Here is a 27,608-nt window from a genome sequence, read left to right on the forward strand (position 1 = left end):
AAACTTCGAAAAAAATATTTTTAAAAAGAGCTCTGAAAGGAGATATTTCAGTGCTGCAATATTTCTTCTTTCCTAAGTGAGCTCAGTGTAATGACCTGATCTTTGTACCAATAGTTTGTCAAATTAGTACAGCAAATACCGAAATCAAGAGTTTCTCAAGTTCTGCATGGCCTGGTTTTCTTTCAGGCTGCACTTAACCTTTGGCGATCATCCTTTATAATTACTCTTTGTTTCTCTGCAAAGAAAATGTTCTTGATTGCTCTTTAATAGTTGTCTAATCTCCTCCTCTGTGGAACTGCTAGGTGTTTTCCCTTGCTGCAGAGCTGTGTGAGCATAACCATCATACTTGAAACAGCTGAAGTTAAATACCAACTGGAAGATTTCACGCCATTTTGCCTTGACATAAAAACAGAAGTTCTCCTTGTCCTTTTGAAGCAGAACTAGTTATTGTGATAATATGGTGGAAGTTCTACAAACTCCAGCATAGTTGACCCAAAAATATTAGATAGCACAAAGCTATTCAACATAGAAGAAATATGAAAGTCACGTAACCAGGTATCTTTCACACTCCTGTTGAAAGCATACCAATCTGGAAGTTTCACATCAAAGATTAGACTAACACACTATGGAGTCCCCCTCTTCTCTTATGCTCACACGCATTCAAAAGGAACACTAAAAACACTTGATTCGCATCAACCCATAGTGAAGAGCAGAATTTGTGCAGAAACTGTAGCTGCATTAATCAAGATACTCCTACTGTCAGGCTACATTCAAATCAGGTTTCAATTCATACTCCTTAAATATGAGATTACTGTAACCATGTTTGGCATCTAGAAGTGCTGATCTGTTCAGAAAATACCATCCTGTTCATCTCGCTGCTTGATTTATTTTTATATACATTATAATGCATATATCCAACATGGTTTGTATTCCACATAATGCATCTCAGGCAATGAAATCTACAGTTCAGGCTCTGCAGGATCGTTTCTCCATTTAGACTTCAACCCTATTAGCAAAGCTCTGTTGGCTCTCTAACATTGCATCTGTGTTGTTACAAGAGAAGTGGAGAAGGGTGGAAGATTCCTCAGCTACAGAAGGGGAAACCAGAAGAGCCAGCACTGAAGGCAGGCAGGCCTTTGCTGGTTTACTGCTGCCTTCCCCCTTGGTAGCAAAGTGCATATATGAAAGTTTGCCTTCAACACATCTCCTCCCATGCTGCTGTAGACCACACACCCCTGTCTGCAGCCTGCAGACTGGCTGCACAGACTCATGGCTCTGCAGAGTGATGGAGTGGGTATACACAGACACAAAGAATTATATACCAAAATGATGCATTTGTTAAGTTCACTGCCTGGGAGAACATATAGCCCTTAATCCTTCAAGTTTTTTTTTAGGCCATTAGTGATATACTTATTAAAATACTTAGTGGTTATATCTGTAATTGAAATAAATCACTGAAGACATAAGCTCATGAGGTTACCCGAGCAGTTCTTAGCAACAGAACCCCCAGAGGCAAGCTACCCAAAGAAAAATCCTCACAGAAACCTGGGTTAGATGTGGGGTTAGACTGATAGTCCAGCTTCTGGTGTTTAGCAGCAAGCCACATCTAGTGATCTATCACCATCTGAGCTTCTATCTTCTGTTTATTTATCAACCTACTTAAACTGCAGCAGTGCTACTACTGATCATTGCAGTGAGTAAGGTCTCAGGAAATGCGAAGAATCAATGATAGAAGAGAAGCACCTTAACACTGCAAAAGACACTGTTCTCCCTTTAAACAAAATAGTGAACTCTAATCACAGCTCTGCCTCAGAAATCTCCGGTGCTCAAACACAGTCTTTATAGCTGCTATATAACAGGACATCAACTTGAGAACGACAGGAGGGTATTGAATTTCTCCCACTGATCCCTTATAAAGTCCCAGCTTTCCTTTTGCAACGTTCTGCTGTCTACGGAATTCCCCTTGAGATCTGGAAAAAGTCACAGCTGGTGGAGTCCCTCCACAGCTCTGCCAGAACACGGGCACTTTTAATAAATCTGTACCAAGCACTGTAAAGCAATCCTAGTTTTTCCTTTCATTAAAGGGTGTACTTTCTTCTGAAAGAGACTGGCTCTCCCACTGCTCCCAGCAGGTTTCTTGGCAAAAACTACTGCCAAGTCTCGTACCTGGGACAGAATAAGCCTACACTGAAATGCAGGCTGCAGACTGGCTGGAGAACAGCAGCTTTTCAGAAAATCCCCTGGGGATTCTGGTGGTCAAGGAGCAGAAAGAGCCAGCAGAGCAGTGACATGGGCTGGCTGTGTCCCGGGCTGCATTAAGCAAGACTGAAGCCCTGATTTCCTTCTACGTGGCACGAAGGAGAAACAGATCTGCAAGCTGTAGCACAGAAAATTTCAGTCGTATATAACGAGAACAATGAGAGCAGTTAAGTACTGAAAAAGGCTGCATAAAATGACATGGTCCTGATCAAACTTACCCAGCTTAGAGGTTAATCCTAGTTTGAGCAACGGGCTGGACTACAAAATCTTTTGGGATCCTTTCCAACCTAAATTATGTGGTGTCTGAAAGAGGACAGATGCCTTTCCTTTCCTATAGGATGAAGATCTTGTCTTAGCATCTCCCTCCCACAATATCAACATTTACTTAGACATTCAGTGCTGGATTTTATTTCGAAATCAAGCTAATGCAAAATTCAAGGGCCTGAAATACAGAGATCTGTGATTTATCCTAGAAAAATTACTTAAAAACTTCCACTGTATTCTTTGGTAAAGTCAAAAGCCCCAGCTTCCTGCTACAATCTGGGTAATACTTTTACCCAGACTCTATCAATTACTCTACCAAAACAGAGCTCCTCTTTGATGTTAAGTCCTGAGATCCCCATATGGAAGGCAAAAAAGTTTAGCCAAGCTGCTATGTGTAAAATGTTACCTCGTGAGAGACTAGCTTACATTAGTTTCTTTGCACTGTACTCCTCCTCTGTTGTGACATTTTCATTCATTCCAATACAAAGTAGGTTTCAGAGCATTCAGAGTTGTAACACAGACACATTAATCACCAGCCTAATACATGTCCTGTGTAGTAGCTTTATTATCTTTTCAAAGCAGGCTTGTAAAAACAGAGAAACTGTGATCTTTTATGCTATCCCTTAATAAAGTTATTTTAAAAATGCTATAAAAATGGTTTCCTTTTTTTTCCAAGCTACAGCTTAATGCAACTAACTCTTGTACATCCAAAACAGTAAAGTCTGAATAAGTAGTTTTAAAAGTCCCTGTGGACTTGTAAGCTAGCAAGAGTGAAGAATTCTAACCACTAGAGACAGAAATGGGAAGGAATCCTGAGTTTCAAGTTACAAAACATGCCTGTTCTTTTGTCATTCTGACGGGGCACCGCCTTGCAAAGTACTCTCAATTCTGCGATAAATTTTAAATTTTTATTTCCGTATGCCAGTATTTACATATTTAAGAGAAGGGTGTTTTTTTTTCTTCCTATTTCCTTCTTCTTCGTCAGTCTCAGTGACAGCCTAAATCCTTATGCACTGAAGTTGATGAGTATTTTATGCTAAGACAGTGCCAATACAGCACAGCCCTAGCAGACCTGTGTTCTCTTTCACGCAAGGCGACCAAACATCGAGGGCGAGCATCTTCTCCACCCAAGCAAGAAGCAGTGACTTGGGCAGCAGAGCACTATGCACTCCACAGAGGGCACATTCCTCCAGTGCCACAGGTCGATCCCTTCCCTCCCTGCTCCTCTTGCCACAGAAGCAGGAGGACACAGGCGTGTGTTTATAGCTTTCAGAAATGTCACTTTCAAAGACAGATCTGAAACCTCAACTCAATTTGGAACAGAGCCAAAATGTTGCAAAAATCAGTGCTGGTGATACACAGCAACTGACAGCAAGTCTCAAACCTGGTCTTGTTATTACACATCACTTCTCATCCTCCTCTCCTCATGAGGTGGCAACACTCAGTAATTTAAAAGAAAACTGTATGAGTTAGATGCAACTTTCACACCCATGCCTTGGGCACTCCTGCACTTCTGGACAAAAATCTGCCACAACTGTACAAGTCCACCAATGGCAGATGTAGATGGGATATTCGCATGAGCTGACGTTAGCCTTGAAAGAAAATACAGGACCAGTAATAACAGACTTTTACCAACCCAGCAGGAAAACAACTCCTCAAGCTCTGTATGAAGCAAGCAACCAACCACCCAGGCCCAGTGTCCCAGAGCAAAGCTCTGGATGGGACACTGGTGGCCTCTGCATAGCCGCTAATACAAAGCAAGAAACGTTTCTGCCATTTTCTGAAGAATCTCAAATTTTCTCCATTTCTTTTCCCCCAGTGAAAAGTAGATCTTCTAAAACTACCACAGCAGAAGCAGAATAAAACCTTGCAGCTCATCAAGTATAATTTTCAATAAATCATTCAATAGGTCTTCAGAAATTTCACCCTGGACCTGAAACATTTCCTTCCTGAAGGTTCAAAAGAAATCTGTAAGCTTTCACAGTAAGCTTTGATTTGGGTAAACCGAGATCTTCGTAAGAGATGAAATTTTTAAAGTAATCTTTCTCAGGAAAGATCAGACAATGCATTGTTCCAGAGTATCTATCCCTCTGGAAAATTTCAGTGTGCTTAAATCACTTGAGAACTGTTTCAAGATGGATGCAATCAGCACCCAGCACAGCTTGTGACCAACGATCCACCTCCACACTCGAGGCAAACCAAACAGTGGCCAAGTGGGAAAGGTGGCTGTTCTCTTACGGTACTCGGCAGCACAAAGCCACTGTTCCCTTAAAATCTCCAAGGAGCTGGTGGTATCCAGCACACTGTGAGGCAGAAGGTTGCGTTTTGCTATAATCATGAGCTAAATCCTTCCATCTTCCCCTCTACACCATCCCTCTGCTTCCTGAATTCTATTTTTTTTTTTTTTTTTTTTTAAATCAGAGCTATTCTGAAGTTTTAAGAATGAAAACAAATTATCAAAGCAAGGAGAAAATGTAACTCATGCTTTATTGAGCTCTTTAATTGGGGCAGAAAAAAACTGAATTCTTCCACTTTTATTTTTACATCTGGTAAAAAAGTATGGAATTCAGAGAATTTGTGCCAAGTTCTGACTGGGAATGAATTTTTACATCCAAGTAATAGATGACTAGGGAAATGGAGTGGTTTAAAATGCAAATGTGGGGATATTAATTATTGTTGTTATTGGGACATTTACAAGAATAGCACGAGCAGTATTTTAGAATGAGTAAAGTCTAATCTTTTAAAACTACTCTAAAAAAATAGAGGTAGAATAAAAAATAGCATTAAAAAGTGAATTCCCATAATGTTTTAGTTTGTTCTGTCTGAAAATTTATTTGAAGTCTGGAAATGCCTGGTGCATGTATTCACTATTTTATAACTTAATTTGCTCAACAAGAACGGCAGTATTTTAACAACGTGAAACAATTTCACGATTAAAGCACTGCCGGCTTCATCAGTACTAAAGAGCTCACTGAAAACTATCTAATCTTTATAAGGCAGAGACTCATAATTTAACTGCTGAGAACAAATGAAAAGTGTAATTCTTTTTGTGCTGCTTTAGTAGTAACATGTGGTGACAGCATAGTATTAGCATAAACCAGAACTTGCTCACACTTTTCTTTCCAGGCATGTAGCAAATATCTGATGTCTATGCAAATTTTACCCAAAGCAGAGTTGTCCCAGCTGGCAAGACATACACTGAAAGGTAAATTACACAAAGCTGAGACCATCTGGACTAAAATACACTGTCAATAGGATTTCAAAGCCACTAATTCCATAGAATGAAGGGCAATATATTAAGCATGTACAATGGTGTTTTAAGGCTTTTACCTAACACCATTAAAAATAAAAAAATAAAACGAGAAATTAAAATGATAAAAATTGAATGCAAATTGATTTTGCTATTTTCTTGGAATGTAATTCTGAAATTTGCATAGCCAAAATTTAGAGGTACTTTATACACACCATACGTTCAAGTTCATGAACGCCCATTTTCTGACAAATGGCAGGTTCAGGGAGCCAGCAAGCCTAAGCTATTACATGAATGACATGTACAAGCAATTGCACTCAAATGACAGTATCTTAACTCGCAAGCTGAATTTCTCTACAGTGATGAACAGAGCAGTAGGTACTCAAGTCCTGTGGTTCAAGTAAAGGCAACACCTAATAATTTCATTATCTATGCTTGTTTAAACAACCTACTGTTTTCTAAACGTGTTAAAAAATAAATTAAAGTGAAACCTCTGAAATGTGCAGTCGGTCTCCAAGCACAGACGTTTTCACATGGCTGTTGGTACTGTGTGGTTCTGTGCAGGCTGTTACTAGAAAGCAAGCCTTGACAGAACACCTTGAAAACTTCGTTTCTTGTTCAAACTGCACTACAAAAGCTGTGTAAAAAAATGGACAGCTAAGGGAAGGAAAGTCAACCAAAGCTTAGAAACCATGGCAGAGTCTCCACTTAAGACTGTGAAAATTTCTATGTTTAATTCACATTGCACTGCTCATCTTGCCCAGTCTTGGAAAACTAATCTCTATAGTATGTATTAGGGAATTTAAAGTAACATCTGTTTCACTGAGATTAAATTAACATATTTGTATTTGATTAGCTTATTAACTGTAATTCTCAATATGCTGCAGAAACAGACACCAGCTAGAGAAATGCAACTGACACCACCACCTGTCTGATAATGATGCGAGGAAAGAGCAGTTTGAAACTTGTGCTAGGTTAACAGAGGAAATATTTGATGAAAAATACATTTTAGGTGTTTTATGTGCTACTGTGAATATTTATTATACCAGTCGTCTTATCTGTGTATTAAACATTTCCCTTTTCATCCCTACAGAGGAATTGAAAGTGTACGTTCATCTTAACTTGGCTGCTGTCAGCAATCTTTCTTTAGCAACTGTGATCCAAACGGTGTCTTCAACAAAAGTGGGACACCAGAAAAGATTCCATGCAAAATGTCTCCCTCTGTAGCTCACCTAGAGGTATTCTAAAATACAGATTCTCAGTCTCTAAGTTGCAGTGCATGGACAGATGTGAAAAGCAAATACAACTTCCCTGCATTCCCACTCTGTTTTCCCTCCACTCATCCCCTGTCTGGTGTGAGATCGCCTGCCTCACAGCAGGGAGTCTTTAATATCCTGACACCTTCTCTTAACATACGTGACACTTCCTAAATCACACAGCATCTCAACAAACCAATTGCAAGACATCAGGTCTGTCCCTACTGTTTTGACACACCAAGAACTAGAAATGTTCTAAAGTAACTCAGAAACAAATACCCACAGAGGCATGTCCTGAGTTGCTTTACTTCCATTTTCACAAGAAACCAGGAGGAAAAAGGACACAAATTTGCATTCAGGATGTTGGAATGCCAAAGCTAACGGTGGCCAGGCCTCACAACTCTGAGCCGCTTTGGCTGAATTCCTCCTCAGGGACTCTGGCTTTGTTCTCCTCAAAGCTGCACCACATAAGTGATCATGAAAATGCTGCCTTCTAGGAACCTCTGCTCTCATGAAGAAGACTTCTCAGTATACCTTCTTCATGTATGTACAGTTTCTAGGCTTGACACCTCGAAGTAATTGTTCATATAATTATCTAGCTATGTCTTCAGCGTCTGCCATCTGAAAACAGGGCTGTATTTCAGCTAATGTGAAGCATTTGTTGAAAAGTTAGCATAAATTTTTGGTTACAGACAAAATACACACTCTGCCCACTGCTCCGAGCTTAGAGCATTTGCCTTTTTAGACACTACTCTCTATCACTACTGCCATGGGATACCCAGTCCCAGTTCCACAAACCTTATGTACATTTGTCTGCAGCACACAGCATCTTCAGGAAACAAGGTGTCCAAGAGAAGTAACTGGAAGATTGAATTTGTCAAGTTTCTTAGATAAACTGAGTGATGCTTCTTATATCAAGTTCCCCCTAGAACTGCTTCTGTCTTACACTGTTCTTCACGACTCCCAGCGAGCTGAAGCTGCATTATAGCACAGCACTTCATTTCTCATAGGTGTTTACAGAATTCCCGAAGGATGAACCAGAGGAAGCATTAGAGTGTCAAGCGCAAGTCCACAGAGTTTTGCATTAGATTACATGAACAGAATACAAACTGCTTATGACCAATAAAAATAATGGAAATCTGCTTTCCTAAAACACTTGCATGCCAAGGCTAGTTCAGGGTTGCTCTGCCAGACAACAGCTGAGTCCTTCCCCAAAGCACACAGAGCATTCCTGTGGGTCTTTCTTGCTCAGCCAAGAACTTATTAGATGAAGATGAGAATAATTCATCTAACTTTAAGATCTCTATCCTACTGTTAAGCTCGCTCAAAAATGGCAAGTCAGTTTCACAACTCTGGCATCAACTATAGTGGGTTCCCTGAAACCAGGCTTCGTTAAGACATATCTTTGGTGAGATCGCTTCAGATTTATTACTGAATTTTCTCCTGCCAAACACATTCCCACACACTGGAAATCAACTAAAAATTCAGCAGCTTCAAGTGCTACCTAAGCTGATTTCACATTGTTGACAGAGAAATAAAAAGGAAACTATTTGTTAGCGGCATAATCCTAGAAGAATAATACCAAGTCCCAGACACTCCAACATGCAACCATGCAATTTGCTCCCGTGACAGCTAACAAGAGAGAGATGCAGACATCAACATCAGCAAGTATCCGCTGAGGATGAAGAAACAAGGATTTTTAAGAGATGCCCATCAGTCAGAAGATTGTGTTTACTAGAGACAACCCAAAATAGAAACTTTCCTTTTACATTTGCTCATAAGGATCCAGAAATAACTCTCTGATGAGAAACTCAGCGCCTCCCTCACCAGCTGCCAAAACGAGATGCTGGTCCCCACCCATCACACTGAAATACTCTTCCTGGACACGCTTCGTGTACCCCCCTCCTTTGAATTATCCTTTCTTTTAGTTTTAGTCACTGCGTACCACAGCTCACTTAAGCCCTTATTACCCTCAAACACTCTTATTCCTCTGATTTCCCCCCCCATTTTCCTCTGACTACAAGAGACCTTTCCCAAAACTCCCATGTATGTATCCACGAGAGGAAGCTAAGTCATCTGCACTTTCACTCATCAGCTTTTCCCTGTCTTCTGTAAGTGGTTCAGCACTGCTGTAGTACATTGCACAGCAGCCCAAGAAGGACCACGAGGGAATTTCTCCACCATGGCTGGAGATGGTGCCTCTGCTTGCCCTTCCTCTGTGTGCTTCTAGGCATGAAGAAGCCTCTTGCTTTCTGCCTCCTTCCCTCCCACCTGATGGGGCTCCCCAACTGTTCATCACACCTGACTTGAAAAAAAATCACTTTTCACAGGTTTCAGTTCATTTTCACTGGAATCAGAACAAGCAATGTCCAGCTCTTCCTGAAGTCACCAGTGGTGTGAAATGACTGAAGGCTGAAGCCACGTGAAACCAATACACTTCGTGTGGTTCTACTGACACACAGTAAGTGAGCACAGATTGGCTGCAAATTCAACCCAGACTTACAAACCTCAGCAAACGTTCTTGTGAACTTGATCCAACCTTCAGGTTCGTTTCATCCAGTTTCAGGTTTCATCGTGAAAGTTTCACAGTGCCCTACACGCTGCTCCAATAAACGATGTCTCAAACAAAATGAGGACATCAGCAAAAATGAAGAGCTCTTCAGATAGCAATGTTTTAGTTTTATACCATATGTGAGAACATGCATTGACAAGCAGTATGCATACAATTACTGCTGTTACAAATCAAAAATTGCTCATGGCTAATGGACTTCTACTTTATTACGATTTTTGCCAAGAAACTATTTTAAAGAAATACCTCTGTGACATATTTCTTTTTTGCCTCTGTTATAATCATTTACAAAGAAAGTTTAAGCCTTTTCATCACCATGCTGGAATAAAAAAAATCATCATGATTTTCAAATATCCAGGATGTGAAACAGGTCAGTTTACAGAAGCAGCATTTTCTGCCTGCACACACCATCACTGAGGGGGCACTGGGGAAGGAAAAATAATGATGAGGAAACAGATCTTTTATAGATCACAAGAATACAATGACAAAATGCACTTAACGGCCTAGCTCACTGAACATATGAGGTCTTTTCCTACAAAGCTGGTATTACTGGCCATGTTTCCTTCCATCCCTTCAACCACATTTAAACAATAATTAAAATAAATAATCTCTAGACTTACTATACTTTTGGGAAAGGATGTAGGTTTTTTCTTAAACTGCATATCACACAAGCAAAATATTGTAAATTTAATAGTCTGAACTCAAAACTAAATCTGCGTTATAATCAGTTTTGGGAATGGTTTAACTCCCGCACAAAAATGTTGTTGAAGAAAAAATAAGCTTCATCGTAAGTCAAAGGTAGTCAGCTCTAACCTCTCATAAGCAACATTCTGCTGAGATCACTGAAATCAATCCTCACATATGCAGATGTGGCTTGTAAAAGAAGTCAATCAGAAACTGCAACAGGAAATTTCCCATAACGGATTTAGAGGCTGATACACCTGAAGCCAATGTACCATTCCAGCCCATGGCCCTTACTGGACTGGCCTCTAAATCTAAAGGGAAATCATTACTGACTGCAAGGAATGTACGCCAGCGGAGTAGCTGTACTGTCTGCAATTTCAAGCTTAGAATAGAGTAATTCAGCACAGGTAACTAAACCAGATGAGCAACTTCAAAACTAGTTACAAACACACAGCAACATCTCAGAGGCCCTTAAGACGTACAATGCGAATGATCAGTTACATGCATTGACCTCTAGGCGCAGTAGGAATAAATGAGGTCGTACTACATGCAGAATTAGAAAAAATAAAAGTTCTTAGCTTTTGATTATACATTTAGTTCTATCATACTAGTTTCATCCACCACCACAGCCTTCTGCAACCCTTTCTTCCAACTTTCTACATTAAGCAGTAAATAACAAAAAATAATACTGGGAAACATCAGGATGTATAATGACTGTTTACCTCTTGTAAACAGCATTGCTCAGTTGACCTAGTTAAACTGCTTCAGCAACTTTTGGTAGATAATAACCAGCGAGAAATGGCATGTGAGCAAGTAAGATAAGAAATAATAGAAAGGGAGGTCATGCATACATAGAGCCACCTTTCTGAAGAGAGGGAGATGTTTTCTGTGGTTTTTTTTTTTTTTTTAATCCTTTATTATGAGTGTCTCACATTGGAAGTTAACACAGAGCAGGAAGCTGTGTGCTAACTTTGTTTTTGTTGAAATCACTTTACAGTGCCTGTAGCAGGAGGGGAACTCGCTACCACAAATTGCCAAGGAATGCACCACCACCACAGCAACTATGGGCAAGCAGATGTCAAGAGAAACAGCCTTGTATCCACATCACAAAAACAGGGGTGTACAATTAAAAAATTACCAGCCTCGGTGCTTTTGGGCAAGTTACGGATTCAAGGCACAAGGTCAATCGCCAACACTGACGGTAGCCAAGAAGAAAAGTTTCTTACATGCAACGATGGAACAACTTGCCTCTTCTGCACCTCCACCCAGAACATCCCCTCATCAGCTTGTAAGGATGCACCAAGGTCATAAGCCCTCCTCAAAGCCAACACACTGCCAGCACTGCCCAGCCAGCAACAGAGAGGGACACGAGTGGCAGAAGACTGACAAGGCTGGGGGCAAGAGGAAGGACACAGAAGACAGCAGAAGTCAGCTACGAAGCGTTAGGAAGCGTAGAGCTTCATCGTTAGAAACAAAACAGGCTGCAGGCCTCATCACAACAGTTTCATTAGAAACACAATTAACACTTCTGACACGTTAAGAAAGGCTACAAAAAGACTGTATGGAGAGAAGCTAGAAGAACAAGAAGAATACACCAAACAGTCTACATCTACACCTGTAGATGAAATCACATTTATTTCTGACTGCCTGTATCCTTAATACACCAATACTCCAACGACAGTAAAGAAAGAAAACCTTTCTCAATTCACTGAGAAATTAAAACATGAAATCTGCTGTCCTCAAATGAATGGCTCCAGAGAAACCAAGACTCAAAGTATTAAATCAGTTTGACTAATTGTTCTACAGCTGAGCCAAATTAACTGAATCAAGCCTCCTTTCAGTAGCCTTCGCTCAGGGAACGAAGCAAACAATTTGTGAAACAGTTTCAGGCCATCTCAATCTAGTATAGGTCACTTAGACAATGCATAATGCCAACATACAGAGTATTACTAAAACACCCTGAATCACAAGTATACTTGTATATCACAAGTGGCCCTCTAGGCACCTGGGAGTGTGCATGCTTACCTCCAGATAAGTGACAGTTTTGGTACTTTACGCATTGCTCTTTAAGGATTTCTGTTCTGGGGATCTAATTCTACTTTTCTGTGCAAATTCTTCATTTCTACCACCTTGTAAAGTGTCCTCCCTTTCCAAGGTGGGAGCAAGGAGCTTCAGAAAAATTCAATCAGGACAAGATCTGGGCAATCTATCCTCTGTTCTGCATTCATGGAAGGGATAAAAAAAAAAGGGAAGGTCTTACGGTTTTGTATGTTTCTACTCTATTGAAAAATTATTTTCTGATTAGGTGATGCCATACTATCTCTGCAAAAACAACCACATCAAAGACGACTTTTCACAGATCATGTGCCAGGGCTTCCTCCTTCTTAGCATTAATAGCACTTTGCCTATTTATGAGAGAAGCTCCAACGTTAAATGAAAAGTCAAAGAAAATTCAATTACACAGGAACCTCTCTCATACGTTTCTTCTGATCCTACTAAACGTTTCTCTACTTTGTAATACCTGCTCACAATTCAGGCAGTCTAGCTTCACTGACTCCTTGTCATAATATATATTGTCATTGTTCTCTGTTTCACCCTCTGGTTTGGAGTCCATCAGGTGCTGACACCCTTTTTTTTAATCCTTGTTTTGTTTTGCAGCTCCGTGGCGTGAAGTGAACTGGGATTATAGCACAGAGCACAAGTTGCTTGCAGCTATGTATTAAAGGTGTGAGGTGACTGTTACAGTCTGTCATTTTGCCCCAGGTCTCAGAGTGCCATCTTCTGAGAGCGTTTCATGGAAGCCTGCAAACTCCCTGGTCAGCGTGCTGAACGCACTCCTGCCCTCATTAGGAAATGAGGGAAGAAGCCAGCTCCATCAAGCCCTCCACCTGGTCTCCATTTCTTTGGACACTGGAGTATTACAGAGGAAGTGGTGGGATAATGAATGCATCCTAGCACGATACACAAACTTTCCTTCTGGCTCACAACCAAATTGAGAGGTCAACTCAACCGCAAAAATATTTTGGGAAAATTAAGGCTCAAACTAACACTTTGGAGTAGATTTTATGTAACGGAAGATGACATCAATATTCTTTCCTCATGAGCCAAGTTCCCCAACCCCGTGTGTAGTCTCTCATGTGCACTTAATCCCTAGAATAATCTATCGGCTGTCCTAAAGGAGGGCCTGGGCAGCCTCTGAATGCAACCTCCGAATTGCAGCCATGCTTCTGAATGTCTACAAGAAGATAAACAGACATTGTGCTGCAACTCCTTTTTGTTACATGGCCTTTGAGCTGACTGTCCCCTACCTTCCCTCAGTACTGAGGAGATCTTGTGAATGCTGGGTGAGGAGCTCTTACTGGGAAGCATTAGACACAAAAGTGAGAAAGTGGGGGGGAGTAAGTGCCCACAGGAACTTCAGGAATTATTCTAGAGTGCAGTCCGTTACATTTCAATAAATTGCAAACTAGTGGGCCATACGTTGCTCAAAGAATATGCAATATACTGGAGCATATAAAAGCTAGCATAGGAAAACAAGCAATGCACTATATTTTGAACTACTGAATGTATTTGAAAATCTCATTTTTAGTCCTGCTGCAGGCTGATCTTATGCACACCTTTTCATAGCAAACCTACTACTATGAAACAGATCATTAGTTTTTTGTTTTTTTTTTTAAATCTATCAGTAAGACTAGAAAAAGGAGCAGAAATACTTCATTACAAAAAAAACCCAAAAATCAATATAACCAAACCCACAAAAAAACTCCAGTTGTTTTATATGACAAGAAAACTGTTGATTAAAATAAAAATTTAAAACATCAGGCTCCAGTCGAGGAATATTGCAACTAGCTGGTCTAGACTGCCTCGGGACTTACTAGGGATGGTAAATCCCCCAATCTATAAGTCACTACATTTAGTTCCGATGGTCATGACCAGCTTTCAGCAAGACACTGGACAAAAGGAACTTTCCTAGAAAGTCTGCAGTTTCCTCTGTGTAAACTTTTGTTGCTGATGGTTTAAAAAATAAATAAAAATGAACAACAACACAACAGCAACTGCCATAAGGACAGGAGGAAAGAAGCTGCCCACAGCAGCCATTTCCATAAGCAAAAGGTAGGAAGAACAGTCACTAGTTTCAGCCCTTTTATCTTCAATTACACTTGAAAGAACACTAGTGCACCAATGTAAAATCTTTGATCATCCTTCACTCTGAAATCAAAGCATATCAGAACTTCCACAACTTCTTTCTGCAGAAACTGGTGCATTAGTGTGCTTTTCAAATAGTTCTGCAAGCACGTTAAATAGCTATAATATAAATTATGAGCATATTCTGGTTATATACCAGAATCTAATAAGGGTCTCATTGTGCCAGCACACCCCCCCCATATGAATGACAATGAAGTAAGTGAATACAATTTTTTTTTTTGGTGAGGCAAACACCCTCCTTCTGAAAGCACTACTACTGCTTATGGTTGTATTTAAACATGTTTATTTCAAAATCAGAGAACAGAATTGTTTTCTTTTTAAGACGGAAACTGAAGAATTACTTCCCTCCTTCCCCATAATGAAGTGACCTATGCAAGAGTAAATGGAAAATATAGGTAGAAAGCTGGAAATAGAAACAGGACCTGTCAAGATAAAATCCACTGCTGGAAAGACATGGCAATTTTTTCATCAATTTTGGTATGCCACAATGACCAAAGATGAAGAAAATCCTGATAAAGACAAGACTCTTGAAAGCCTTGGGGATTTACACTGATGGCTCTGATGTTTGGTAACTAAACTGCACGCAGAGTCATGTGAAGACACACTCCCAAGGAAGAATGCAGACTTAGCAACACTTCTTTCACTTGAGACTTTTGCGTGCATCAGAAGTAAAGAGATGGAGGATTTCTTTTCTATTAATTTTCCATATGAACAATGCCAGAAAAAAGCTAACTACCTCTCAATTAAAAACAAAAAACAAGCCTACAACTGAAACACATTCTTTCAGCGTTCTACACATTTTAATTCATCTTATAATTTCTATTTCAGGGCATGGCATTAGGGCTTTCCTTAAAATGCCAATCTGCTTTTTGATCTTTACTGCTGACATGAAATAAAAGAGCTGTACATTATATAAATCTTCAGTTTTGCTTAGCTTGAAACTGATAAAAAGAGAAAAGAGAAAACAAAGCCAACTGCATAAATCCTTCCAAACCAAAAGGCATTCCCCTCACTCTAACTAAAATTCATTTCTGCACATCTTGTTTGAATTATCATCTGAAGTTTGTCTTGTTCCATCTCCAGAACAAGTCAAAAAGCAGAGCATAAAGATATGGCTACATGAATAAAAACACATGATCTACTTGGTCACTGCAAACATAAAAATAAGCTCACACAGAAAAATATTATCTGGCAATTGACATGTTACTTTGAACCCTTGGTTTCTGTATTCTGTCATATGCATCGAAGCCAGCAGCTACTGGAAGCATCAGCGTGCATCCTCAATGAGATGAGAATCAATAGTTTGCGGGAATCACTGCACTTTCACAGAGCCATGATATTTAATTCAAGGAAGACAGCATCACATTACAGAAAGGAGAAGTTAAATTTCAAGACAAAGTGCAAGAACTGCGGTACTAAGCACAATAGGATGCCTCTAGTCCAAACAGGTGGTACAGATATAGATTTCTGGATTCACGAGCTCAGACTTTCTTGTGTGGAAAAAAATGATCTCCAGCAGGACTCAAAAAATGGAAAAATATTTCTGGTCTCTATCCTTTTACTTCTGAATCATGATGTCAGAGTTGAGACAGCTCATGTGAGAGGTTGGAAGAACCCATGAAGAGGTCAATTTGTTTTCTTTAGTTGTAATTTTTTTTCTGTTTTGCTTTTTCATTCATAAAGTCAAATTAACTGCTCTGAGATTAAAAAATCTTATGTATTTCCTTGTAGCATGTCCTAATAAATCTGCAGTGTACTACCAATAACGCACCTTCAAAACTGAAATCTCCAGCCTGAACTAGAAGAACTGATCTGAAGTCTGACCTCCTGTTCATCAGATGAATGCTGCAGTGAATAGCCATTTTAGAGGAAGATTCTCACTATTTCAGAAAGGTTCTATTCTGCATATGCTTTCTGAAAAAAAAATTCATTGAGACAGTAAGCAAAGGGAAACAAACTTACATCTCTCCAGCCTCATAATTTTAGTAGTTTCTTCATTCCAAACTCTGCTCCAACAGACATTCAGATGAAGGTACACCAAAACCATGAGGAAGAGAGGAGAAGTGTCAAGAGTATAAATAATGTCCTATCTCAAGACAGTCAATAGCTTTATGATTGAAACACTCCTAAAGGATCAAAGAGGAGGAAATTGAATCTTGGTTTTCCACACATTATACAAGCATAAGTCAGTATATTTATTGAACAGTATGTTTAAAGTTAAAACCAAATGGATTCACAGAACCAACTGGCAGAGGAAACCCACCACTAACACACATCACAAGATATCCCTGATGACAGAAAATGGACATGAATAGAAGTGGCCAATGGGAAGAAAAAACCTCCTGTACAGAAAGGAGTAAAATTTTAAATTTCTATCTAGTACTGAATATGGTATGTTAATGAAAAAATAAGTCAGTGCCAAAGAAATAAGTTGCCAGTATCACGTGGCTTGAATGCTCTGCTAAGAAACCATTTGAACAGAGCCAAAGAGCAATGCTTCTAAATCCAGTACATTCAGGTTGGGTATCTGGAAAAGGTTCTTCACCAGAGGGTGGCTGGGCACTGGACCAGACTCCCTAGGGAAATGGTCAGAGCCCCGAGCTTGCCGGAATTCAAGAAGAGTCTGGACAACACCCTCAGACATAAGGTCCGATTTTTGGGTGGTCCTGTGTGGAGCCAGGAGTTGGACATGATGATCCTTATGGGACCCTTCCAACACAGGATATTCTATGATTCTTCTCATTATTTCATTAGTAACATATGTATACTAAATATATTGCTACCTGAAGATTTACCACTTTTTAAAATAACTTACGAATTAACATTAAATGCTATAATTAACAGCAGCAGAACCAAAATTAGGGAGCTAGACAAGACAGTGGGGGTTTGCAGCGGTTAGGTCTTCATAGGCAATTAATTCCTTTCACAAAAGTATTCAAAGAAACATTTGATTTTACATCATGTTGTATTAAAGAAAAGAAGCAAAGTTGGGAAATTTGTTCTGGAAAAGTCAATGATCAACGAGACAGAAGGGAAAAGAGAGGTCTGGAGCCTACAGGGAATTTAAAATGGCAACAGCGAGGGCAAAATCTTGCTAGTTAATATCGGGAGCGAGAAGAAGAAATGTCAGGACTGGCTGGGGCAATCTGCTGATCCAAGAATGACATTCAGTTTTGATCACAGGCTTCATTCGCACGCAAGAATAAGGTTCATAGACATTCAACAGCCTGCACACAGGTAACAGAATATTCATCCCAGCATTCTGTAGCTGCTTTTAGGACTGCTACTTGCAACATATTTTGTTGTAACCTTTCTTGTATGTTCTCAATCATCAATAGAAATCTCCCATTAAAAAAGAACCTAGCATTAAATTAATTTACAGTATTTGGTAGCTTTGTTGAGATTTAAAGATTAAAACAGTCTTTGCTTTCAACATTTCCTCAACGTGACTTGCAGTAGAAACACTATTATAATTAACGCAGTTTATTTTCAGTTGCAGGAGTATTCTAATTTCCTTCTTTTCCCAACTACGATAAGAAGCTTTTAATTAAAGCAATTTCTGTCTCTAAGGACAGAAAAAAAAATTACTTTTATTAGAAACTGTATCAAATGCCTGTTTTTATGGCATATGCTTCCAATACTACAAGCTTCTATAGCACTTCCCACCTTCTGTCTTGAAGGCACAAGGAACTTTACTCCAATCAGTCAAGCTTTGCTTCCATTTCTGATCCTCACAATCTGAAAGTGCCGAGTCCTGATGGCTTTTGAAATGTTTTAAAGCATGCAAATAATGAGAACTCCCTCTCCAGTACACCCAGAATCCTAAAGGCCTTGACAGTATGCTACAACTCCAGAGCTTCAGATTCCACACAAAACAGCAAACCTGAGAACTATCTCCATTGAAGTCCCAAGGCAACAGTCTCAGAGGCACAAAGAGGTGAAGCTATTCCAAAGAAGATCAAGCAAAATCCATACCCATGATAATTAAAGCTATAAACACTGAATCTAAGAAATAGAGTAAGCAATACTATTGACACTAATCACTGTATTTCAATGCAATGAGAAATACAAAAGTGTAGGCAAAGGAAGCATCTCTAAGAACTACTGGAGGATGTAGATCCAATTGCTCATATGCAACTACTGACAGATCACTGTCGGCATCCCACTCATGCAGTAGCACCACTGGACTCCTTGCAGACAGACAAACTACTCCTGTATTTACAGAACGGAATCAGGTTGTGTCTGCTTTGCAACAGTGTATCTTACTCCAATTTGACTTTTAAGAAAGAAAAAAGAAAGTAAGTAAGAAACAAAGATCAATATTGGGGACTGCATTAAGACTACCTTAAACTCTGTCTGAGAGAAGGACTTGCTGCAATCCAGCCAGTGACCATTAGAAGCGTTTGATGTAGAGATAATAAACCATTATGCCCTATAATTTATATTTTGTCCTCCAGTTTGAAAAGAAACATTATCTGACTACATGAGGATCACATACTATGAAACGGCATCTGTGTGTAGTTACTGAAGGCTGTAATGGCAGTAAATTTTCAGCAGAGAAAGGGACTGAGCCTTACAGACGTCTGCAATCTGAAGGCTGGTTCAGAATTTAAATGCACATACAATATTATCAAATTAACGTGCCTGAGAAAATAACCTGGGAGTAGAAGGGAAATGGATGCAAGAGTATGTTTCAGATCATCAACAAAGACTCCTGTATCTTTCTGTCTCTTCTGTCTGCCTTATTGACACTTTATCCTCCCAGCTATCCAACCAGACACCTCAGATTTATGTTTTGTTTTGTTTTAGCTTACAGAGGCCACTATGCAACAGGGCAATGAGCAGAGTATAAAGCACACCCACTTCATCATTCTCTTACATTTTTCTACCTCAATATATACTAAGTATACATCTTATAATACAATTTTGACAAGCCCTGAGAATCACAAGTCTCTGTTTTCCCAGGCTCCCAAAGAACGTATGGCCCACAAAGAACATGTTGAATACACAGACCTGCAGAGGTAGATTGTTTTAAGGTCTGGAAGTCACAGCAGGAGCGAAGCTAAGTTCAGTTCCACTTGGAAGTCATAAAAGCACGGTTTTAAAAAAAAAAAAGGGCAGCAGTATCTGGTGTTTGATATCTAACAGTATGCAACATGTTTATGACATGTATTAGGCTACAAAATCAGAGCTCATAGCCTGGGACAACAAAGCAGAACCCAGCTCTGGCATATGTAGGGGGAAATAGAAAGGCATGTCTATTAGTGTAATGGATATTGCTGCTCCCTCAAGAGCCTGAGCTGCCTAGAGCAGGTGGCTCAATGAAAGATATCAGCACTTTTAGAAGGAAAATTAAAACACAGTTAGAAAAGAAATTAAACAGCAGCTGGTTTAAGTAAGAGTTAATAAAGATTGGGTTTTGCTCTAAGAAGTACTCACGTTAGTTCTGCACATTTCTCAAAATTAAAAAGGGAAGAAAGTTTGGGTAAAACACGTAGCTACTAAAACAGTCTCAGTCACACAGAAATCAATTAAAAAGGGTACCAAAATTATGAAATCTAGACAAAGTGTCACTTTACTTTAAAAGCCGTTCCAATTTTTAATCAGACAATGAAGTCCCATGGCACTTCCTATGGTCTTAAGACAGCTTTTCCCTAATTTTTATAAAACTTTCCTCCCCCTCACGTTAAGTAAAATAACCACAGAAGCAACAAGAGAAAACGCCCAAGTATATAATGGAAAAATAGAAGCAAACCAATACACATGACAACATACCAAGCCTACATAGCGCAAAAAAAGTTTTATATGTTAAATGAGATCAACAGAAGTGTTAAAAAGGGTCATGGTTAATTTCAAAATATGCTTTAAAGTGTAGGACTGTGTCCAGGAAGAATAACAGTCACTGGCCAATTAGGAAACCATGCCAATACCAGCTATTCGCAATCGTAATAGTCTCATGCAGTGGAGAAAATTTAGTTACTTCAAGTGAACATCGCTTCTTACTTTCCTACCTCTTCTTTTCTTCCCCTCACTGACACCCTTTCTCTGCAGGAAACGTTATACAAACCCTCAGCTCTCAGGCTGCTCTTTACCATAATGCAGCCCAAGACAGCAGCTTCCACGCTGGAGCACTCAGGAGGTTTCAGTTCTGCACTCAATCAATAAATGGAAAGCCAAGTCTATTTGCTGTTATTTAGGTAAATGTTAAATTTCTCAAATTTCTCATGTCTTAGGTTACACAGGTCAGGCAGCCTCATCCCCTAAGTATTTGAGCAGTACAACAAAAGGGCTGCTAATGCCCTATATTAAAGTGATTAAAAACTTAGTTAAATTTTAATTCAACTGTCTTCACAAAACAGGTATTATCACAGTGTCATATAACAAAAAACAAAGTACAATGAATACGTAGGAATCCCCTTTTTGGCATATGCAGATCCACATATGCTGTGCAAAATATCATCAGTTATACTGGCAAAAAAGAACCATGCTTACCTGTTAATGTAACTTAGAGCAACATAGGTTGGCTGCTGAAGTTCTTGTTTCTCTAATACACGTGGGTCTGTATCTGAAATAAAAAAAAAAAACATCTACTGAATTGTGTTTTCTGTATTTATGCTAAAACACATAGAACTGTATACAGTGGAGTAACATAAGCAAAGACAAGAGATACAAAATGGCTCAAACCAGTTGATACATACAGAGTATGCTTAGCACAGCACAATCATTTGTTCATTCATTCATAAACACAGTATTGCATTACTTTGCACAAGAATTTGAAACATCAACAGTGATGTAATTTCCAACTGTCACACAGGCTTTCACAATCCCCCCCATAAATATTAGTTTTCACTGCTTTCCATGATTTACAGCGTTAAAACGATCAAGCTTTCTTCCTTTTTAATGTAGCCATTTCTAAATGTGGTTGACACATTTTGAGATGTTTCAAGACTGATTAAATCTCTTCAGCTGGGACTTGATACTTTTCTTCCGCATCTGAATTTCACTTTCTCCTTTCTCTGCAGCTTATTTTTGAAGCACTTGATCAAAAGTCATACAAAAAATGTACTTGAAGCAAAAACGTTTGCCAAGCAGAGCACTGCCCACCAAAAGCCCTGAAACAAACACAATCCAAATCCCTCAAGTACCAACTTTCTCAAATGAAAAAAATATGTTTTCAATCATTATTTTTCATCAACCCTTTTCAGTTAAGTTTTGCTTTTATATGAAAAAGAAATAGTCTTAAATTTCTCAAACTGAAACTCATGGAATACACCCATAGCTTAAACAGTTTTATTATACAAAAAAATAGGATTATATTGAAGTTTCAAATACAATGTTGCCCCACAATGTAGAAATGTGCCTTTAGGAGCTAAGCACAAACAGTCTCCAAAAGTTTCCAGATGAAAATGCGCATCATGCCTGCACATAATACCACAAAGCCATTAACAATATATTTTATGCATGTCTCTAAAAGCAGTTCTGGATGCAACTTCTGCTTTTTTTTTTTTTTTTTTAAACTATAAACACAAATGGCTTTTAGTAAATAACTCCCCATAGTGCTCCTGCTAGTCATCTTTTATTTTGGAGAAATGTGTTTGGGAGAGGAAAGAAACAAGCATAACATACCCAAGAACAAACAAACAAGGAGAGATCTTGTAGTGAGGCTGTGTTTTAGATTGCTCTCACTTCTTGCTGCAACTGTAAGCAATGCTAATCTCGAAAAGCTCGTTATCTTGATAGGCACATTTGTTTGGCCTCATCAGTTGCTTGTGATGGGTTTTGTGGCTCTTGTTTTTAAAACATGATAAAAATTATTTTGGAATCTGTCTCAGCTACCTTGCCTTAAGGAAGATTTTTAACTGAAATGAATGGAGACTGTGCCTGAGGTAGGCGCAGTAGTTGCCCTACTGCCTGAAGCCAATAATGTCTGTGTCTGGTGAGCAGGGAACTCCCCGTCTCACCCCTGGGAGCTCAGACTGATGCTAATCTTTCTTCCCACGTTCGTTCCTGCGAAGCTCAGACTCTTGGATTTGCTAACGCGTCTTATCAATACACCCATAAAGAGATAAATGCTGTCAAGAAGGATAAAAGCCCAAGTGCCAACCCAGACAGCAACCGTGTCTATTTTCCTTGCCTTTCTGGTGCCTGGGGAAATCCTGCAGCAATTACCAGCACAACAAGCTCCACATTAAGCTCAACAAAGACAGCAAAGCATTGGCTATCTTCCCGGCTATCTTTATAACTCTTTATGAGGAAGTGAGGTTCACAAGATCTTTTCCTTGACTTTGTTTCCACAGAACACAGCCACGTAGTAGGCTGAGCACACAACCACTATCCTGGTGAACTCTTAGTTCTACACCTCTGCGGGGCATGGCCTGCCATGAAACGGCCTCAATATTGATGTCTGCAGAGCACTGATCCCCACCACGACTTGCTGTCCGAACACCACCTCAGCCCGTGTTAAATGACTGTGTCTTCAATAATCCAGCTCTTAAACGGAATTAACCTCCACTTACAAAACAAGAAGTTTTGTGACTGAAAGGTAAAATTAGGGCTGGTTTACACCACAGTGCTGCACCTCTCTGTGTGAGAAGAAAAGGGAAAGCTTTGCTGAAGAGCCCACTGCTCTTCCCCTGCCTGCCACCATAACACTCACTGAAGATGGAGAAACTAAGATGAAAACAAAAAAAACCCCAAAACCTATAACTTCTGGAGAGGTGTGTCACTGAAGCATGCTATCTGCCACCTGGCACCTGCATAGAAGAGCTCTGTCCCTCAGAAGGTGCCATCTGACACACAGATGGCCTAGTTAGCCAGCCTGTCCCTTCAGCTGCCCTCGGAGCACCCACATCTCCTCCCTGGGGCAGCTTCAACCCATCATTGCCTTAAAATGTCAGTGGTCCGCGCCTTCTCACCTCAGTGCACTCCTCCTCATTCCGTGCCCGCACTCCCTCTCCTCTACCCTGTCCTTCACACAGCCCCTTCTCACCACTCCTTTCCTTTGCAGCCCTCAGGGCCCTTGTGTCAGGATCCCATTCCCTCCAGAAAAAAATCTTCCTGATGCATGAGCAAGTTAAGAAACCACATGGAAATGTGTATAACTGCCTGTGCACGTAGACAGTGCTTTCCCCATGCTGTCCACTCACTGGTTTCCCTGCTGCTCACAAAATGGCCCTGTAGAGCATGAAGTGTTTGGTCAATGCTTCTTCAAGCATGCACAGAATGGTCAAGTCAGCCAGGGGTAGCCTAGATACTTTCCAAACAGACACCTCTAATGGATTAAACACTCACTGATGATCTCTTTCTTGAAAAGTATTTAAGCAGCACAGCCTCAGACTGATCTGAACTCCTTTTCTTATACAGAAAAAAACCACACAGAGCACACAAAAACAACCAGATTTGGTTTTGAAGGGACTGATCAACACCTGGCTAATTCACACTACTGTAGCTGGTCATCCTGGCTTCTTGAATGGACATGGGATATTGCAGATTCGCTACCACATTATTTCTGTTGTACCATTTTAAATCTTGTGGGACAAATTGCCACCCGCTGTCCAATACGTGTTTCTTCTCATAAGCATTATGTGCCACCAAATTCATTTCACAATGGGAAGACAGAAAACACTATATACTTTCAGCAACACTCAGGGTTCTACTTATTTATTAGCTATGTACTCTTATTTTACTGTGGTTTTAGATTTTTGGAAACCCTGTTGCGTTGTTTTCTTTCTATAATGTTATAGAAAGAAAATCTTAGGTTTTTTTTTTTTTGTTCCTCTGAGTCCCCCCACCTCGCTATTAAAAGACTGATCTGATGGTGCCAACACTCACATGAGATACAGTTTTTCAACTAATCAGGGATTAGGCACCTCCAATTTCTCACATCCACAAAGCGCTTCATACTGGGCAACCAGACAAGCAGTATGAATACATAATTAAGGCCGACACCATAAATTGCACGGTACCTCCTTTAAACTGCTCAAATGAAGCCAGGCATTTCTGTAGAGCACGTGCTAACCAAATGAATCACGGACTGCTGAACCAAGCTACCATTACTAAATCACCTCATTCTACAGAGAAATAGCTTGCAGCTTGAAAATGCTGCAAAATCCTAACGTGGTAAAGTATTTTAAAGAGAGCAAATAATAAAAAGGCATACCCATCCCATCCAAAGTACAGACTTCATCAGATACAGGACTTTTTTCCACACAAGCATTTGTGCACAAAATACGTGCCGCGTCTTAGTTGTTTAATAAAACAAAGCACGAGGTTTTGCCCTACCTTTATTTTATTAGACATGTATAATGAACAACTTCATGAGAAAATTTTCATAAAGTTTCTGCACTTAAAACACTACGAAAAATCACTTTTCACCTTACAAGACACAGAGACAAGGGCTAACAAATCTCAGTGGCAGCATTTGACAACCACAAGCTTTCCTCATGTAGCGCATAGGAAAAGTGCTAAGTGGCAAAGATGCCCTCAGAAATAGAAACGGTGATTTAAAGGAGGTAAAATTGAAACTACTCCTGGACATCTTAAGTATGAAGTGGTCAGCTGTGCCATCACTACACAGGCAGCAGCTGAGGTCAAGACTCACAAGAGTCCAGTACTGAGGAAGGACATCTGAATCATTGTAGATACTACACTTCGGGGCGGAGGAAGATGAAACCATAGCTTAAAAAAGATTTGATCCATCTCCCATGTCACTTGGAGATGTTTATGATAATCTCGCCTTTTCCTGCAAGATCGGTGCATGTACATAAAATGGAATGGAACAGCACATGCAGAAGTTCTCCCGTCTCAACCTCGCTTGCTAGAGCAGACCTACAGACAGCCCACGCGCCCACCACTGGGTTTGTGGAGTGTCTGTCTTGTATTTCACTTGGCCTTAAGAACTGGCTGATACAAGTCCGCTCAGCTAATTAATTAAAACCTACACTTCCTCTGAAACTAGCTCGCTTCACTGATGATGCCAAGGGAAACATTTCTGTTGGCTTCTTCCAAAGTCCACAATTGTTCTTACATGGACATAGCTTAAAAAGCCAGAAACAGATAAATTCAGCATTACTGGAAACTGTTCCCAGCCCAAAACTCCCACTGCAAGGAAGCCACTAGGAATTTCACAGTTTCAATTCCAGATGCAGTGCTATTCAGGGTCCTCTTATGAATCTGAAGGCTAAGATCACAGGCAACAATTATTTCACAGACATTCACACGGTACCCCAGTAGTATCTTTAACAGAAAAAAATACATTTAGCTTTTCAACTTACAACACATGCATTCAAAGCTCATTCAGTTAAGGGCAACACCCGTAATCTAGCACAGACTGCTGCATATCCTTCGCTCCATGTAACACATCTTCATCTTCCATCATCTCTAAAAGGGAAGCAATGTGTTACAGCAGACAGTGCTCTGCACCTCAGAGACAGGAGACTGGAGATAAATACCATGAGTCTGCAAGAGTTTTAAACCCACTTGACTTCAAGGACACCTTTACCATTTTTATATATTTTTTTTTATATTGAGAAGCTTAAGTTTTTTCCAAGATCACAGTGCTAAATGCCAAAGAGATGGAGTTAATAAAATGTGAAAACCAGATTAGATGCTAAATACTTCCACATTTCCAGATTAAGCTATCACTGAACAGACGACTAAGAAAGCTACGTTCAGGCAAGTTCAAAAAAACAAAACACTGTATTTATTTCATCTTTCACCCTTCCAGTGAACGCTGGGGGCTCCATATTACTTTTTAGTACAAAATTCCCCATATTTGGTCAATCCAAGGCAGTCACAGGATGCCACTGCAAGGGAGACTGTTCAAAAACAGGGGACAAAGATGTTCAAAAGCAGCCTGCTGAAAATTAAAGCATGAAACACCGCAGGAAGACCACAACAAAAGGCATCAATTCACTGCTGCAGTTTATCACATCCGAAACTCCATTTTATAATGCAAAAAATGTACAAAAAAAATCAGAGCTCTCTGGTCTGAGAAAATGTTTTTTTTTTGTTGGACTGTAAGATAATATACGTTACTTTAGCTAACCTACACAGAAACAAATCCCTGCTTTAGTCTTACAGCAAACAGAACAGCAGATTGTGTTTTATATAACACTATTATTGAGCAATGATGCTTCATCCTTGCAAGCTGCCACCACTGAATTCAGACCGTGAACTCCCAGAAGCAACAGACATCCTGTACCTCCCATAATCCACCCAAACTGAGCTCTGATTACAGTTTCAAATGTACTAATGTAATGCATAATTATTGAAAGGATTACAGGTTAAAAATAGTGGATCAACAGAACACACCTGATCATGTGACATTTCCAGCTTTTAATTTAAAAAGCAAATAACCAAGTAAAGGTAAACAATACAACGATTTGCAGATGTCCTGAAAAGTATCTTTCACTAAGAAAAAAAAAACAAAAAACACATTAAAGATAATTGATATATTTATGATACAACCATGCACAAGAAAAAGGTATAGACAACAGAAAAGAACGCAGAGTAGAATCACAGATACCAATTCTTTAAAATGTTGAAATTTCTGCAATTAAGTTAATTACTGCATACTAGTAAGTGACCGCAGTGCTCCTCAGCTGCTGAAAGCAACCTTTGGATCTGTCACGCTGTCTTCAAATAGGCAATTAAAGTGAAAAATGAGAGGGTGTATAACTTTCCAGTGCCATATATTATATATAAATAACACACAAATAGGAGTAGAACAGAAGTTCCCAACCAAAACACTTGATCAACTAAGCCACATCCTCATTTGTTTGAAATTATACTACTTTGCTACTTCTGTGGTCCTTATTACGGACAATCTACTGACTTCAGAATAGTTTTTCCTCGCAAAGAATTAAAAGAATTTTCCATTCCTCTATCCCCCAAGTAAATTACATTACTCAAGGCTGGACAGTATCAAACATACCAGATCAAGAAGTCTAGCAAGAGGTAATGGACAGACCTAAGCAACTTATCTATTCCGTCATTTCTTAACAAAGCAATTAGGTTGACCAGAAGCTGCTTGAGGTTGTCCACAGAGTGAAATCTCTTGCTTTGCATCAACTTAGAGTACCATGAATCAAGTACAATATTTGTGAAATCCTTTCTCAGT

At 39.6% G+C, this 27,608-nt stretch overlaps 1 protein-coding gene across 2 annotated transcripts in view; it reads right to left on the reverse strand.

Moving 5' to 3' along the window:
- JAZF1 (JAZF zinc finger 1) overlaps positions 1 to 27,608 on the reverse strand; it is a 179,679-nt gene that overhangs the window by 63,665 nt on the left and 88,406 nt on the right. For both annotated transcript variants that reach the window (XM_021385521.1, XM_021385522.1), the window contains one exon: positions 20,981 to 21,053. In XM_021385521.1, coding sequence (XP_021241196.1) covers positions 20,981 to 21,053 — 73 coding nt within the window. The remainder of the gene's footprint in view (positions 1 to 20,980; positions 21,054 to 27,608) is intronic.

The sequence above is a fragment of the Numida meleagris genome, chromosome 2 (genome assembly GCF_002078875.1).
Source record: "Numida meleagris isolate 19003 breed g44 Domestic line chromosome 2, NumMel1.0, whole genome shotgun sequence".
In the NCBI taxonomy this organism is placed as follows: domain Eukaryota; kingdom Metazoa; phylum Chordata; class Aves; order Galliformes; family Numididae; genus Numida; species Numida meleagris.